The following is a 19,089-nucleotide window of genomic DNA, read 5'->3' on the forward strand; positions in this document are numbered from 1 at the left end:
AAGACAGAGATAGAATCCTTCATATACGCAGTTGAATTAGGCATCGAAGGATACAATCGCTGCAAGGAGGGGCCATTGGGCAGTCAACTGCTTCAAAAATGATCTAACTGTTGGGAGAAATGCTGTAAGAAAAATTTTAATTGGATCGGGTACATTGAAAGTTTCAAAAATCCAGTCCACAATGTCAGAAAATTTCACTAATCCAGAGTTTGTTTCATCAACTGGATGTGCAAAAGGAACAACTGGGGTTTTAGATGTTCCGGCAGCGCTGGGAACTCCTTCTGGGACTTTAAATTTGCAAGCCCAGGAGGAGTTTGCTTCGGTTTTTCCGCAGCACTGTTTGGTTTGCTTGTAACTTTCATTTCACTTTAAGAAATCTTAGGACCTTTTCTGGGAAGTTTAGGAGAGAAAATATTTTTCCTCTTTCTAGACTCCCCAGGATTGGCATAAGATGTTCCCGCTGGTGAATCGTCAGAATCGGTTTCATCAGAGGACAACAGATCATAAGGGTTTGAAGTAATGGGAGAAGTGGTAACGGTCTTCTTCAGCATCTCAGCGTAAGAACGCTTCGAACGCTTCGAACGCTCTTTGAGAGACCTCTTTATTTTATCCCTGCGCTGCATGTACACCGCACATGTCGAGAGCTCATGCTGACTCTCCCCACAGTGAATGCATTTTTCAGCATTTTTACTGCAGGAATCATCCGCATGATTCTCCCCACACTTGCCACAACGTGCCTTATTGCAGCAGTAGGCGGCGGTGTGGCCTAACTGCTTACAATTCAGGCAGTTCATGACGCGAGGCACATATAATCGCACAGGGAGACGAACCCGGTGGATCGAGACGTGGCTTGGTAGCGCTGACCCGGCGAACGTAACTCGAAACGAGTCTGACGGGGTGTATACTGTTTTGCCACCGATGATCGATGCTGACCGCAATTGCTTGCAGTCGAGCACCTTTACATCGGGACAGGTTTTGTTTTTAAAGCACCCTTTGGCACTTGCCAGTATACACTCGACGGACAGACTCGAATCGGTTATGACACCGTCGATCTCCACGTCTCGTGCGGGTATGTAAACGCGATACTCGCGTGTGAAGAGCTCAGAGCAGGCTATATCGTTGGCCTCTTCCAGGTTACTGACCACGACACGGAGCTTGTTAGGCCGGACCTTGGAAATTTCGGTCACGCCCTTGTACTCCTTCGTCAGGTCTTTAGAAATCTGCAAGAGGTTCAACTGTTTCGATTTCGGTCCCGCCTTTGGCCGAAAATAGACAGTATAGCTGCCCTGGGCTCCGTCTGGGTAAAGCCTGGGGCGAGGGGGGACTGAAGAATGAACAGGGGAGGGGGTAACAGAAGGGTCAGGGTCAGAGGGGCTCGGGGATGGTGGCGCGGGAGGCGAGGGATCTACATCCATCCCGCTAAGTCTAGCGCACTAGCGCCGACAAGAGCACGTACCTTTTTACTTCTCCCTTCCAGTAAGGTTGGTTGTCCGATCGTTCGAAGTTGCAGCCGTTACAGCCAGCAGCACCAATACAGCAGCACCAAACAGCCACCAGCAGCGAGCCAGGTGTGAGATCACTCCACACAGCGATACAACTCACTGTCAACTGATGGCTTCTTCTTTTTCCTCTTTTGTGTCTCGTCCACTGCTGTAGCACAATTCAGCCAGCAGCCAAATCGGCTTACACACCAGCTGGTAGTCACGATGCGAAACAGTTGCACAAAGGCGCGACCTTGAACCCGGATTTATTTCACTCGACCAGGCAAACAATGCCAACACTTGTTCACACGTCTTTTGTTTTATATTCTATCGGAGCGATCACCGATCACACGTCCGATACTGATGCGTGTTCGGCACAGAATCTAAATATTACTCTTATAATATTACTTTTTTTATTACTCGTACTGGTGAGCAAGTTGCATGAAATCTCCTGTCTTTATCCTTCTGCGCAAAATCAATTTCTCTCTTACCATCGCAAAGCATAATAAGTGACGGGCTCACGAGAATTTTGCGCGCGAGTTGTCTCATGTACGCGACGCCCATGCACCTCATTCGTTTTGTCAAAGACGAGATATGTGTACGTCGCAAGAGAATTCCCATTTCCTTGTGACGCGCAGTGGCGTAGGGTCCACCTGTGCAACATGTGCACTGCACAGGTACTCTGTTACCTAATATCTAAACTCATGCAATTATCGAAGAATAATAACAATTTACGAAAAAAAACAAGTGAGCATGCTAGCGAGGCCTTTTAATTCAAAGTATGGAACGCTTTTGTTTTTTTTTTTATTTTCTTCTTTAATTTACGGAAAAAGAACTTAAGTTAATGTTTGTGTACATGTAGCAAAATCAGCTTCGCGACGCCTTTGGTTGCGCGACAAGGCTCGTAGGCCGAAAACATACTGGCGCGTCCTGCCGCGGGTTGATATACAGCTCTACTACTCCGCGGCGTGGGTCGCGCCGGTGTGTTTTCGGCCTACGAGCCTTGTCGCGTCACCAGGGGCGTCGCGTGGCTGATATTGCTACATGTACACAAACATTACTTAAGTTCTTTATTATTCATGTATTATCATATTATTATCATATTATTGAAAAATTTTTACAGAATCAATGAAGTTATCATGAAAACCAGGTTTTTTTCAAAAACATTTAATGAGCATTAAATAATTATGACCATTGTACAACAGTTTATTGCTTAAAAATGCTGTTTCTGGCCAATGCTCTGCTAAGTTTTTTCTTAAGCTAGCAGAACAATATTTTTGAAAAAAATATTTAATGAAAAATGCACCTGAATTATTGAAACTGCTCGCATATGAGCATTTAATTGGTATCTAATCGTATCAAAAGGATTGTTTTCAGAGAAAAATGTTTGAAAAAATTGAAGCTATTCATGTAGTCATATTATTATATAATTGAAAAATTTATACAAAATCAGTAAAATTATCATAAAAATCAGGTTTGTTCAAGAGCATTTAATAAGCATTAAATTATTATGACCATTCTACAACAGTTTATTGCTTGAAAACGCTGTTTCTGGCCAATGTTCTGCTAACTTTTTTCTTAAGCTGGCAGAACAATATTTTTGAAAAAAATATATTTAATGAAAAATGCACCTAAATTATTGAAACTGCTCGCATATGGAAGCATTTAATTGGTATCGAATCGTAGCAAGAGGATTTTGATTGTTTGCAGAGGAAATGTTTGAAAAAATTGAAGCTATTCATGTATTATCATACTATTGAAAAATTTATACAAAATCAATAAAATTATCCTGAAAATCCGGTTTTTTCAAGAGCATTAAATGAGCATTAAATGTTTTTGACCGTTATAGAACTGTTTTGTGACTAAAAATGCTATTTTCTTATATTGTCTGCTAGCTATTTTCTTAAGCTAGCAAACAAGTGCATTTTTCAAAGAAAAGATGGAGCAATAAATTCGGCGAAATGGCATTAAATGAGCATCGAATGAGCACTAAATTTTCATGCTATTAACTCTTTGTTCTGCTGACTTTGTACTTCCAGCTTAAGGGACATTAATAGGTGCCAGGTCGTTTAAACATGTTTGAACAAAGTCAGCACCTCCTAAATTTTAGACCTAAGTGAAGCGATTGTTGTGTGATCAGCTCTATTAATATCCCATTCAACGATACCCCACAGAAAATAGTTCTATGGATCAAGATCAAAACTGTAAGGCGGCCAAATTTCATTCTCTCGAAATTCTGGATCTATATTTTTCCAATTTTACTGCTCAACTATACTGTCCAGAATAGCATAACTGTCTCATATAGATTTTTAATAATTTTGGGTTAGGCATCAAAGTGCAGTACCTTAAATTATCTAAAAAAAACTTGAACGTAGCTTATTAGAAAACTTTCTGAAAAAATATCACACTTGAACTGTTCTATATGATAAATAAACGGAAAACAGTCCCCTATTGGTTTTTATCCATCCATCGCCAATTAAAACCCCCTGGAAAGGATTAATATTTCTTTAGTCAGTTTTACTATGCGAAGGACTCATTTCGTTAAGAGGTAGGAAAATTATTGAAACCTCATTCCTTCTGCCAATACCGCGTCACAATCACAATTTCCCGAAGAGAACTTGATGCTAAACCTGTAGTTTGTTTTATTATAAGATGGACCTATATTCTGTCAAGAGGAAGGAGTCTTATCACAACCTCGTTCCCTCAGTCAACATAAAAGGATAGAACTATTTTACGTTACTCTTGCCAGTTTTATTGCAAGAGGGACTCATTGATGTTAAGAGAAAAGTCAACAGAGGTACTGTAGATTTCAGGTTGAGGAAATAATATGTGGTGAGAAATCTGAAACTAAACCCATGTTAATCCGTTATAAGGCAGTGGCACCTATATTGCCATCAATAATTTTCGTTTTTTTTTCTACTTGATAATCATGAGCTGTGTTTAATGGTCAGAAATGAAAACCTAAATTTGGAATTTTTTTTTTACCTCGGCCCGTCAAGGTTAAAGGGGTTAAAATCCCCGACAACCAAACGACCTGATTCTACTAAGAATTTCAAAGCGAACTCTGAACCTTGCGGCTATGTAGCTTCCCGATTGAATGTCAGTGTACAGAACAACTGTAGGGTTGGCGCTACGATTTACCTGACGTTAACAGTCCTTTCACGCCAGGATTCGTACATACGACTGGCTTGTTAGACCAGTGTCGTACCTCGAGGCTAACTAAGAGTGTGAAAATATACAATAAAAAAAAAGAAAAAAGCATATAACTATGAATTAAATTATTTCTCGCGTAACTTATTAAAATTCCTTATTCCACCAGCTTACCTCGTTTTGGACTGGAGCCAACCTAGCTGCTTTCAAAACCCTTCTTTATTCACTTGATTTTGACCCAGTATTGACCTGACGTGCTGCCCGAAGCGCATCGTAAAATTTGTCAGTTTCAACCCACCACCGCACCATTATCTGGCATCTCTTTCTTACTTGCGTCGTAAATCGCGAGTTCGTTTTTTTCGGTAGATTTGCCCCGACGCAGTGGAATAAAGAAGATTCGCTATAAGTAATAATGAGTGATTCTCTCATGTTTCGTTATTTACAGCGTCGTTATAAAAGCTTTCAACAATTTTTTGCCACAAATCGAAAGGATGAAATATTACCTAGCTTAGTATGCCATAAGTATCATGAGATGTATAGAAATAGTTTCGAAGAGATTCAATCAAAGAGAAAGTGAACAACGAGAGTCAATGCCAATGTCACTTAGATTTTTGTGAGAATTAACGCGAGATTCATCCATCCAAGTCAATATTCGTTCCACCATAACTCTTAGATGCCTGAGCTGGTTTTCACAAAACTTGACCTATGAGTTCTTTATACAAAGAAGAAATTATGGATGCATTGGAAGGGAAGAAAAAACTACCCCTGGAACGAGGAGAAGAGGTCCTTAATTGTTAAGAAAAGATTTTTCGGGTATGAAATATTGCGAATGAAATCGATGGACATGATTATTTTTTCAATCCCTCAGAAATTGATGTCCAGAGATCGACTTCATTGTGTTCGACTTCATTTTTGACGTCTCTTAGGAGATTCTCTTACGTCTCTTAGGAGGAAAATCTTAAAACCGAAAAAGTGAAAAATATGTCCGATTTTCTATACTAATAAGTCGATTAGATTTCAATGGATTTCCTTCGTTGTAACTGCCATTCGACTGGAATTCGATTGGAAAATCTTCCATGCATCCGCATTGTCAAGCCTTGTTAAAACTCAAAATTTGGTCTCTGATTGGTCACTAAATACTTGCTTTCCCAAGCACGTTCGACAAAATTAATGTTCTGTTTTGCCTATATAAGAGCCTTCATCAGCCTAAACAGGTCACATTAGTTCTGGATAGCGACTACGACAGCCCTTACTTAGCAGCAACAGCAGTGGTAGCGGATAGCAGCAGCAGCAGTGGTAGCGGATAGCAGCAGCAGCAGTGGTAGGGGGTATCAGCAGCGATAGTGGCAGCGGTACTTCCTCTAGTAAAAAGCTGCGGTAACGGGAAGCATCAATAGTAGATACATCAGCCAGCACTTCCTCCAATGAAAAGTTGTCTCATTTTGACAGCACACTAAGGTTCTAAAACGCTGGCATTCTAAATATTAAAAACAGCTTTCCACTGTGTTAACAGGAGAATGCCTTATTCGCACTGTCATAGCGAAAAGCTGCTACAGCATCACATCCAATATCAATTTAAATAACAAACTGTACTTTTAAGGATAACAAATACCTAACTGAAGAGTCAATAGTTTCAAAAATTTTTAAATGTTGGAACGGTTTTAATTTTGACTTCATCTTCATATCTCATGTACTGAATTTTCTTCTTCTCCAGCAATATACAACCAGAGGCGTCTCGTCCACCTGTTCAACCTGTTCATAGGACAGGTAGACAATTTCAGAACAATTACTCGAATTATTTCTCATTTGTAGCATGGATCTGACATCATTAAGTTTTCTTGTAACCTTAATGTTATTTCGAACATTCGAACATTTTTTTGATTTTCAATTTATTTCCACCAATTTCAATTTCTATTTATTTCTCCACCGTGAAGAATATAACCTGGCTAAACTCACTCTACACTACTCAACCCACCCGCAACACAGCTCACCCGTAATACAACACAACACAACGAGATAAGCAGTAATGACTACCGTTTGTTCAAATCATTTATCTGAACTAGCATTCATTCAAACACTCCTCTGCATTTTCAAGTACTATAGCGTACGCAGCCAGTTATGTACATAAAGCGTGCACCACTACTAATGCGCAGCCTTGCGTAAAAATAACATTTGCGGTTCAAAAATTATGTTGAACCAAGCCGATGGAAACGATACCGCCGACGCCGACCCCCACGCCCACCATTCTTTGATGTTCGTTCATTGAAATTTGAGAGAGGCCGCGAGAGTACACAGCTCTCAACGCTCAAGCGAGCGTCAGGTCGATGCAAAGCCGAGAGTGCAGCGAAGGGTTTTCATGTATTTCCTCATTAATGACATTATTCTTCACGTGAGAAAAAAAGTGTCGCGCAGCGCTGAGTGCGATACAAATGAAAAATCGAACAAATTCATTCATGGTTATTGTAGATGTAGTGGTGTTTTTTCGTTGATGTGTGGTTTCGATTCAAGCCATTTTTCTCGATGTTGTTCATTCAATAACTTGAACCATAGTATGGTAACTAGAATGGTATAGTACATGTTTGACTGCTCACGTTACGGTTGCTTTTGATTTGTTTGTGACGGCTAAGACTACCATTGCTCCATCTTTCAAATTTCTGTTGCTTTCTTGTGTGAAATTTCAATCTCGTTTAAGGAACGATACGTGGTGAGTAAAGTTTAATTACTTCATATATTTCAATTAATCATCAAAACTACCATATACCTACTGGAGATTGTTTGCGTGGATTTCCAGATGGACAACGTTATGGATCATTGCATTATTGAGCAAATGCTAAAGCGCCCGTTTGCCGCCAGAACCATGGAAGAAAAAGTTAAAGTTATTGGACGTCCGGTTCCTCGTCCACCTATGGAACAATTAAAATCCACGTATAAGTTGAAGGGGAAAATTATGTCCCGCAACTTTAATGTGTCATCGTATGACCAGCAATGGCTGTGTGGATCGGCGAAATTAAATAAACTTTTCTGCTGGCCATGTTTGCTTTTCCGTAGCGCCAATGAAAAAAATGTTTGGAGCAAGGAAGGATATAGTGATCTGAATCACCTTTCTGCGTCAATTAAAACGCATTCGAGCTCTAAAGATCACATAAATAATTCACTTGCCTTATCGATGTTCGGGCAAATGAGGATAGACGAAGCACTTGACCATAGCCGGCAGATCACCCGCAATAAGCATAACGAAGAAGTAACGAAAAAACGGAAGGGTATGCGAACTTTAATTGAGATCACCTGTTTCCTTGGCACTCACGGTCTCGCCTTTCGCGGACATTATGAATGTTCCGATTCCACGAACAGAGGAAATTATAAAGACCTCTGCACGTTGATCGCCGCCAGGGATCCAGCATTCCAGGACTTTATAAATAATAAAGTTTTCAGCGGAACGTCGGGAGGAATCCAGAACGAGCTTATAGAATGCATTGAAAGCTACATGCTTCAAACAATTAAAAGAGAAGTTCTTGATGCTGAGTTCGTGTCCATTATGAGGATGAATCAACAGATACGGCTCGGTTATCGCAACTATCTTGTACTCTGCGCTACTTACGGCCCGATGGCAAGAAATATTCATAAAATATATTTTGCAAATATGTTAACAAATAGTTGATTTTTTTTCAATTCAACGAGGCTCAAACATTTTTTTGTTCATTAAAATTTTAGGAACACCAGTTGAAAGGCTCGTTAGATTGGCAGACGTTAGCAGTGACAAAACCGCCGCTGCGTTGGCCGGACACGTTGATGAAATAGCAGCGTATTTTGGTCTTGATGGTGACAAAGTTGTAGCTCAGAGCTATGATGGAGCTGCTGTAATGTCCGGGGACAAATCTGGAGTGCAAACATTGGTGAAGCAACGGTTTCCAAAAGCTGGATATATCCACTGCCGCGCACATGTGCTTAATTTGGTGCTACTTCACTCGTGCACAAATAACAAGAAATCAGCAAGGTTTTTCAACACGATCTCATCACTCGCGGCATTTTTCTCGCAGTCACCTAAACGCAGCGAGACATTAAAGCAATTTATGGAGACCCACATACCAAATGTTTGCAAGACCAAATGGTCGTATAATTCGCGTATGATCAAAATAATTGATTCGAATTATGCAGCGATTAATGAATGTTTAGGTGAGATTTATCTTGGCTACAGTGTCTTTGATGCTGAAACTTGTACTACAGCCAGAGGTCTTCACGCATTCATGCTTGAATTCAATACCGTATTCTTGCTCAAACTTTTTGCTAATATTTTTGCACATACAGATGTTCTGTATCAAATTTTGCAAACAAAAGAATTGGACGTAGTAGAATGTTTACGTAACGTCAAGGCTTGCCTCGCTTCTATCGAAGAGCTCAAAGCAGAGCATCATTTCTACAGAACGCTTAATGATGCAATTGATGTTTCTGGCGAAACGGTCACTGATAGCAACGGTATCAATTATCGTCCCATAAATATATTGTATTTAATTTCGTTTATCCTTGGACAAAACCTGCATCAAACTTTCTCCGAAACGCTTCGGCTGGCCAGAATGATACTGACATTGCCTATCACAACGGCGTCCATCGAACGAACGTTTTCGGTTCTCCGACGGATCAAAAATTATTTGCGCTCTAAATCGGGCCAGAATCGATTATTTGGTATTATGATAATGGCTGTGGAGAAAGATTTACTCCATGAGATGATGCTGACGCCATTATTTTACGACGATATTATCGACAAGTTTGCGTTAAAAGTAAACCGAAGGATTCCTTTGTTATATAAATAAATGTTGATAAATAAAACTTTAAAAATCTGTTATCGCAATACTGTTGTTTTAATGTTGCAAATGTCGATTGAACAGGTGGCCCACTTGGTCACGCGTCGCCTCTGTATACAACACCCAACAGCTTTTGTTATCTGCTTCCAAACGACACTAAAACGCATAATCAAACATTGCAATTTTGCCAAGCTTTAGTTATGCAAGCAACTGCATACTATTAAAAATGGTCAATCCTTGTTGAAACACTGGTTCTGATTAATCTAATCGTTTGATGATTGTTTTCCCTAACAGGGTCGGCAGAATTATAGACCTCTTATTTTATCATATTTCCATTTATTTGGAATTCCGTCATAATGACATGTTCTGATTTAACAAAGTTTCTTCAATTCACTCGGTTATTGGCTCGTTCTTCAATCCCTGGACACCGTGAACTCCCCGCCAGATCCTGCTGCACCTGGTCTACCCATCTTGCCCGCTGCCCGTTTTCTTACTACCGGATTCGAGGCAACACCATCTTCTTTGGGTAGTTGTCCGGCATCCTTGCAACATGCCCTGCTAAGCGTATCCGTCCAGCTTTAGCCACCTTTCGAATACTGGATTCGCTGTTGAGTTGCGTGAGCTCGAGGTTCATCCCCTACCGCCATATTCCGTTCTCCTGCACGCCGCCAGAGAGCGTCCTTAGTATCCGTCGTTCGAAAACTCTGAGCATTCGTAGGTTCTTCCCCGGAAAACTATTTTCGTCCACGACCATGGGGTTTGGTTTGGAAAATGTTTGCGGGAATCGTTTTTCCAGGTAAAAAGAGCTCCTTGGGGTTCATCAAGCAACATATAAGAAATTGGTTGAATTCCATTAAGGTCTAAAGGTGGCGCAGAGGGCCCAAAGGTTAAATTTTAAACGAAGGCAATTTTTAAACAAAACCTACACCTATATAGATAAATACGTGATTTTGTGACCCTATGGGTCGGAAATTTTGTTCGTTTTGCGTTAAATCTTACCGTTGTTGAGATATTCGCAATTTCAGTGTAAACCCTTGCAATCTCGAGGTATGTGAAGGAATATAAGGAAATGCAAAAGATGTGAACACGTCATGTCCTCGAATATATTCTTGCGACAGACATGGGACGAGGTTGTGACCTGTTGCATTTCCTTATGATCACATACACCGAAATTGCAAGGGTTTACACTGAGATTGCGAATATGCCAACCAGGCTTCGAAATGGTCACGGTAGAATCACTTTAAACTGCGATAATCGTCTTCTTTTTCCTCTGACGGTGGCAAGGCTCTCTGTCTAAATACATTCTTAAATAAACATGTCAAGCGAGTACTCGCCTCCACAAATTTTTTTTTCCTCAAACGTATTTTTTCTAGAAATGAGAATTACACACGTTGATTTTGGTAATTACCTAAATCATTGATCTTGTAATAATATCTCTCAACATAAATAGAATGGAGTGGACAGAAACAGGACTAAATAACATCGCCAAACGAATGGCAGTGTGCATCTCTTTAATGTGCGAGTGTCGAATGACCATCATGTATGTCATCAGGTGGCGATTTCCGGTTTCTGGAAATCTGTAAAAATCAATTACCAATTTGCAATATAGGTATTTTCGCAATCGGCATGCTGTTCAGAACCAAATATCAATATCCACCAAAACTTTTAAATCCAAGATGACAACTTCCGGTTTCTGAGAGTTGGGTAAAATTGAGCAAAATGTACAAATACGCCCCAACATTAGCATTTCCGGAACCAGGAAAGCTGTGTAAAACCAAGAAAAATGTTAAAATACCTGTTCAATACAACGAATTAGTTCCTATTTCGATGCACAAAAGGCACCAACAATGCCTACTTTTATTGTCGTACAGATTGGGACTAGATTTTTGTTGTTTTTAGCAGGTAGGTATAAACAAAAATAGCATTTGACAAAATGGATTAGCTATTTATTTCGGAAAATCTTAAATAATTTTTCATGATTTACTCGGAAAATATTACTATAATATACCAACGTTTAAAAAATATTACTGGAAAACTAAGAGGTTTCGAATTTACCGGACGAGAAATGTTTAGTATTCCGAGACCCATCGTAATGGGATTGTTTCAAAAAAGCCAACAGTTTTAATTAAACCACCCACAACACGTGTTATGTTTTTAGATTGCTTCCTTACACAATAAAAACCAGTGTGTATATTTTCCATAATATATGTTGTATGTTTAACCTTTAACGCGATCAAATGAACTAATGCTCTTAACGCGATTCGGAAGCGATAAAAATACCATTATTAAGGCAAAACACCACTTTTTTGAACAAACGAACGGGCGCGATTCTGAATATGAAATCGTACGATCAAAACAAACAAACAAAAATTAAGACATTCAGGTCATTTTCCATTTTGCTTCGTCCCGCTTTCGCTTTCGTTGTATTCGAGCACACAAAGCCGGGCGAAATTCCAATTTTTCAAACATGTATACTAAGTATGTAAAGTAGATCATGAAAATGAATGCTGTGCGATTTTTTCCACTTTTTTATGTTTTATGATTTGTGCACTATTTTTAAAATATATTCATTTAATTGCGTTTGGTGTATATACGAATCGAAAAGCCGAGAGTTAATTTTCAATAATTTGTTTGTAATTTGTTATCAACGCCTCAACGGGTGAAATCCTACACCATCCAATTAGGAAGTTTGGTGAATAATTTGAAGAGGGTAATTCATTTTTCTCTATATATCATGGCAAAGATGATCAGTAAAAAGTACATTCACATTCTCTGTTGCTCTCTGAACCGAGGCGGTGGCGAGTGTTGAGAATGCTGACTGCGAGCGAACATCAGGGATCAAACAATCACAATCGTTCATCGAATGCTTCCCTCCCAACTTTCGGTTTCAAGCTGAGTAAACAGCGAAAGTGATACGATCCATCAGAATTCGAAATGTTCAATCCAAGTGGCACTAAAACGCAACGGGTGTGGTTGAGTTACTCAAGTGTTTTTTTCTTCTACGCTCGTTATAGCTTTTAAAGCATTGATGTGCCAAAGACAGCATCAGTGATGTGATAAACTAACCTTTAGAACGGAATTACTAGAATAGAATTGCGTATAGAAGCGAAATGTTGCCTGTTGATATTTTTTGGATTTTGGTAGCAAATTAAAAGTGTCACAATATCAATGAAACTGCTGTAAATAAATAAATGCAATGCTCGTAGTAGATAAAAAGGTTATTTTTTTTACATTCATCATCGTTACTGAAATAATAGCGAGAAAAGAACGTTAGAATCTATTGCACATAAATAGTATAACATTTTTCAGAATAAAACTAATATCCCTGTAAAGGGTATGTCACGTACGTAATTCTTAAAAACTTCAATGCAAAATAGCCTGAGCAACCTAACACGGAATTTGTCATTATTCGATCAGAAAATGGTCTAAATAATATAGTTACCTTACGTTATTCTAATTAAAACAATGCGGCGAAGCTACATAATCGCAAGCAAGTAGCCGACCCGTCATCGGAAGCGGTGGCCTCTTGCAAGTAAGCACCTGATCCAGCATTTTTCTTTATTTATTTATTAGTTTTACCTCGGAATAGGTGATAGCGTGCAAGAACAGTGAAAAAACTGAATCACGAGTGGCAAAAAAATACAAAAAACAAAAAAAGATTTAAAAAAAAGAAAAGATATAAAAGTAGTTAGAATAGTTCGCTTACATTTTAGTTATTTATCAATAGCCTCCGGCTCTGCTCACAACTATATAGTAAAAAAAATGTGAGAGTGATGACGTGGTTGAACTTTCAAGTGATCGGTTATTTTAAGTCGAATTAACTTTTGGTTTTTTGTAGCACAAGAGATTTTTTTTATTGTTTGTTAGGCCCAAACGCGAGTTAATCAATTACGCTGGAATCACACATATTGTTTTTGTTCGTAAACACAAAACAACACACACTTTTGGCACAAGCATGCAAAATTTCGCAGTACCCAAAAACTATGATGTTGTATTCAATTTTAAAACATCCAATTAATAAACCATCCAATTTTGCCGTTTTCTATTATTGTTTTCATTATCCACTGTTATCACATTGTGACTTGCTCAAGCACTAAATTGCGTAAAAAGTAAGTACGAAAACACAATTCAATTTAGTTTGTTTCGGTACGGTTTCCGAATCACTGTTCCGTGGTAGGTTCGGTCAACTATACTACGCTGGTAATTTGATTCCGGTTATACAAACAACGCTGTTTTGGTGCGCCTCGAAAGTGCCAAATAAATTACCTTTTACGTCAACGAGGCCAGCAACCCGTACGAAACCAACATCTTTTCGGGTGTTGTTGCGTTCACTCTATAGCCCAGTTTGATTTGAGCAGAATATGCATAACACAGCAAATAGATTGTTCAATTTGCTTACTTGCTACAGTATGACCAACCAATCACCACAACTCACACAAAGTAGGTTTCGTTGATCTTTGACTATGTCTAATTTGGTTGAAAAAATGTCCGAAGCTCATTAATATTTCAGCTTCATTAGAAGACAGCACGGAATCATTTCAGCCGGTGGAATATTATGATAATTAACCTGCTATTACAGTCTAACAATGCGTTAACGTCGTTGGTTGACTATATATTAACTTTAACCAATTTGGAATGAATTTTGTTAATTGACTTTTTATCCCTAATTAGTTCGCTCTATTTAAATTCGGATGTGAACAATGCATAGCATAGCATAGCATAGCATATTTGATCGCCCGTGTGTTGCCCGCGATTGACCAGAACCAGCTGAAATTGCACAAAGAACCGTCAAAATGATAATAAGCAGATCAATAGAGGAAGGGATATCGGGAGTGTTAGTTTAATACTTGTTGCTACTAGAGACCGAGGAATCCTCTGCATCATCCACAAGTATCAAAGGAAGGAATTAGTGTTAGTGGAAAGGAATTGATCTGGATCCATCGAGGTTGATGGTGCGATCTTTTCTACACAAATTCGCGCCCGATATGGATATTTCTCGGTCTCTGCGCAACCGGCCATCAGAAGACGATATAAATAGAACCGCATCACGATCGCTGTATCGGCATATAGAAGAATCGAAGTTTCTAGGTATCATCGGCAACCAATCGTTAACAGTCTGTATCACACCAAACTTCGCGTTTCATCCCATGAACTATTAAAATTTACCTCGAAACGAATGAATTTCGTAAAACGCACCGCACGCCGAACGCAAACTACTGGTACCAGCTCAAAGAACCGTTAGAGCGAGTAAAAAAAACCCACAAGGCACACCCGAGCATTATACGATGTAATGGTCATTGAGCTCCGAAACCGCTGTATTAAGATAGTTACACTGAGCGCTGTCAAAATAACGTGCACGAAACTGAGCTGACCTCCCCGAAGTAAACAATAGCGTGCCCACTGCACTCCGGAAACTCCTAGATAAACAAAACTCACCCGGGCCGATGATGCGTTTCACCGGGGCATTATGGACGACCGCTCCATTTTCTCCTACCGACGCATACGCGACACGACGTTTCGCACAAAAGACACCTACTGAATATAAAAACTGACAAAGTTCCATGCATTCATAGCCCAAAAACTTAAAAAAATGCAAATAAGCATATTAAACAAAAAAAAATTCCAAGTTTATTGTCAAAATGCCAAAATAATTGCAATCAAAGTTCAGTTGTCGTGAACTATTTTCACGCCCAAAACGATTTCAACATTATTAAATAAAAGTTACTTATGTATATCAACATTTGTCCAAAAGCTAGGAAAATCATAAAACAAGAACATAGAACTGAATAAAATGTCAACGCCCTGCCAGGACTCACAATTGTAGACGATGCATCAATCGCATGCCGCATTGTCATGCTCGAATGATAAATTTTGAAACTATATTGTAAAACTGCCAATTTTGACCTGTGAGAGTGCACCGTACAATCTGGTTTGTAAATATAAAAAAAAAACTCCACCCGCAACCGAAAAGCAACCACACTTTGTGCACCCAACAGATGACACATTTACACTTCTGGCAAAGTCCTAAACCCGCTAAAAACCACTACACACAGAGCCTATGCATTCTTAAAATGTTTGATACAAAAACTTATACTCATCTGTTTTATTTTGGTTATGCCTATGCCAGCGAAACAAACGCCGACAAGCACAGCGCAACACTAATCTCTTCGCTCTCTCGCCAGATATTATTGTTCTCTTCGCTCACACCGCCATGCATTCCATTTTCGCATGTTAATAACGAACCGCTAGTTAGCGCGACGCACAAAGTAGGCACTTACACTCACGCAACTTAGCTGGCCTTACAATTTTCAATTGCAATTCGAGGAAAAAATACTATTTTCACGCAAAGAACACTGTGTTTTTCACAAAACCTTCACTTTTCTCACTTAGACAAAGCATCACAGATCACAACTTGACACTTTTTAACAAGTTTGGCCACTTAATTCACCAAAAATTATTAACTCAAACGGATAGCTTTCGGGGCACGTATTATTAGTTGGCCGTGATCAAATTCGGATGTGAACAATGCGAAACATAAACTTTTCGATAATTGATTTTCATTTGCCAATTCTAAAGAGCGCCCGTATATTTGAATAGGCAAAAACCAATAACGGCTGCTGGATTATATAGGTCACACTGCACCGAGACCGAGAGTCGGACTCGCAGGAATCTGTGTCGCAGTTTGCATCTCCAGGCTCTACACTCGAGTTTTGCAATTAGCATGAAGAATCAAGCGATTGCAAAATGGAATTGCAAGAACGAGCGTTTGTTTGGTTGCAGTTCTGCAGTGTAAAGATATGCTAGGAATCGGAAAGAAGTGGAGAGCCGTGATATAGATCTTAATTAACTATCTCCATATGAAACTACGAGTGGACATCGTAATCACGTTTTCACAGAAATGTTGATGTAATAGCAACGAGGCGTGTGATATATTTTCGTGGCTTAATTTGAAATTTTGTCCTTTATCAAAAACCCCTAAACTTATTTTTTGTTTTCTTTTTCAGATTGTCAAGTTGACCAAGCAGACCGAACTGACCGAGCGACAAATAGAGCGATGGTGGCGTCGCCGAAGGGCACAGGACAAACCGACGACGTTGGTTAAATTTTGCGAAAACTCGTGGCGATGCATCTACTACACGTACAGCTTCATCTTCGGTTGCATCGTTATGTGGGATAAACCCTGGTTATGGGACATCAAGAACTGTTGGTATGGCTACCCGCACCAGTCGGTAACCAACGATGTCTGGTGGTACTACATGATCTCGATGGCATTTTACTGGTCTTTAACTGCGTCGCAGTTCATTGATGTTAAGCGGAAGGATTTCTGGCAAATGTTTGCCCATCACATGATTACCATCCTACTGATGGCGCTGAGTTGGGTCTGCAACTTGCATCGAGTTGGCTCGTTGGTCCTTCTGGTGCATGATTGTGCAGATATCTTCTTAGAGGTAAAACGTCAGATTCGTAATTTTAAACTAGAATTACTATAATAGTTTTCTTTTAATTTCAGGCAGCTAAAATCACCAAATATGCGCAATATCAGAAGCTTTGTGATGCAATTTTTGCTGTGTTCACCGTGGTTTGGATTATTACCCGACTTATGTTGTACCCGCGCATCATCTACAGCTCTTCGGTTGAGGCACCACAGATACTTCCGATGTTCCCTGCGTACTACATTTTCAACACATTGCTGATATTGTTGCTCGTTTTACACATTGGCTGGACCTATCTGATTATGCAGATCGTCATCAAGGCGATCAAATGTGGGCAGGTGAGTTGTTTGAAGGCACGATTTCATGCTTTTATAATAAAGAAGATTTTGTATTGCTAATCTGAACGTTATATGGAGATCTAGAACAAGAGATTAGCTAGGAGTAATAGCTATCTCCATAACTCTAAAAATTCGAGAGATCTTGAAAGATACATTTCGTTCACTGATTGGTGTATAGGTATCTAAACAACTGACGATTCATCTCGATTCAAATTAAAGGAAACGATTTTCAATTCACTTTTTCCACAAGAATGTTTGCTTTATTTTTATAAACGAATAAACAAAAAGATTGATATGTAAGTTACAAAAAAATCTAATTTTAACCCATCTTGATGTTTCTTCAACGTGATCTTCATGACGCGGACTTGTATTGCTCTAATCAAGAAAAAAAAGATAAAAAATTGTCGCTTTTCCACAACCGAGTTTTACTGTTCGTTTTACACTGAGCCAAAGCGTGAAAAAACGCTTGCAGAACATTGATAAAAAATACAAAAACAATGTCATCTATCAACTCCTAAAACACATTATTCTCAGTAGTACTACTATTATTTTCAGCTTTTGAAAAATATTATATTTAAAAAAATGTGTTTTTGAAAACATTAGTCAAAAAAGGAAAATAATCTTACAATTAACCTAATTGCTATCATATCGGTTATAAATAGAGCTTATCGTAGCAATTGAGGATTGTGACAATTTGAGTCGAGAATTGATAATAACTTTATTTGACATAGCTTCTAATGTTTCAACACCAGTGTACAGGGTGGCAAAAAACTGGAAAAGCCTGAAAGACTAGGGAATGTCAGGGATTTTATTTTTCGATCAGGGAAATTACGGAATAACAGGGAAAACTGAAAAATAATCAGGGAAAATTTATTAACCGACAGCGATTCTTTTATGAACGGCTCTTTAGTGCAAAACCTGTAGCATAAAAGGCTGATTCGGGACCGCTACCGTTCGGTTTCATATCTGATAGAATGATTTTTCCGCTAAGATTTTAGAGTTGCGTAAATCTACGTTGCACTTTTTTGTGCCGAATGCTGAAAAATATCAGGGAAATTAATGTTATATTTCAGGGAATATTGGAAAAATCAGGGAATTTGATTTTGAAAATTTTTTCGCCATCCTGAGTGTAAGCCTATGTGATTCGAGTGTACCAAACCAAAGAGGACGCTTCAAAAGTATTTTCAAAATTGTATTCTGAATCCTTTGGAGCGTTTCCTTCCTTGTTAGACAACATCTTGACTGAATCGGTACAGCATAAAGCAGGGGGTCTTAAAATTTGTCTGCAAATGAAAAGTTTATTCTAAACAAAGTTAAGATTTCCTATTAATGAGAGGATATAAAAATTTCGTATATTTGATGCACTTTACTTGTATACTCTCAATGTGTTCTTTGAAAATAAGTTTTTATCGTAAACTATTCCCAAGTGCTAAACTTTGTTAGACCTATTTAAAATAACCCCATTCATCTTGATAACATGACTATTTTTTGGCTTGGGAAAAGAAGTTCCAGGCTTAAGAAGAAAAATTATCAATTGAGTTTCAGAAGCATCGGGGGAAATTTTTCATTCTTGCAAATAGAAAGAGAAAATATCTGCAATCGACTGCAAGTGACACGTAGACTTTCCTTTTACGGAAACGTTAATGTCATCGCAAAACAGTGACTTTGTACATCCTGGAGGTGAAGCCAGGAAGATCTGAAGTAAATATGTTGTGCAGGACTGAACCTTGAGGCACACCTGCTCTGACAGGAAATTTTTCAGATCTTGATTTAAGGTAGACAACCTGCAGAGTTCGATCAGTTAGATATTTGTTTAAAATTTTAATTAGATAAATTGGAAAATTAAAAGAAACCATTTTCGCAACCGATCTTTTATGCCAAACACTGT

The 19,089-nt window shown here is 38.9% G+C and overlaps 1 protein-coding gene across 1 annotated transcript in view; it reads left to right on the forward strand.

Moving 5' to 3' along the window:
• LOC129730043 (ceramide synthase 6) overlaps positions 1-19,089 on the forward strand; it is a 36,401-nt gene that overhangs the window by 15,354 nt on the left and 1,958 nt on the right. The window contains exons 3-4 of the mRNA XM_055689021.1: positions 16,435-16,878; positions 16,941-17,201. Coding sequence (XP_055544996.1) covers positions 16,435-16,878; positions 16,941-17,201 — 705 coding nt within the window. The remainder of the gene's footprint in view (positions 1-16,434; positions 16,879-16,940; positions 17,202-19,089) is intronic.

Source organism: Wyeomyia smithii, chromosome 3 (genome assembly GCF_029784165.1).
Source record: "Wyeomyia smithii strain HCP4-BCI-WySm-NY-G18 chromosome 3, ASM2978416v1, whole genome shotgun sequence".
Classification (NCBI taxonomy): Eukaryota; Metazoa; Arthropoda; class Insecta; order Diptera; family Culicidae; genus Wyeomyia; species Wyeomyia smithii.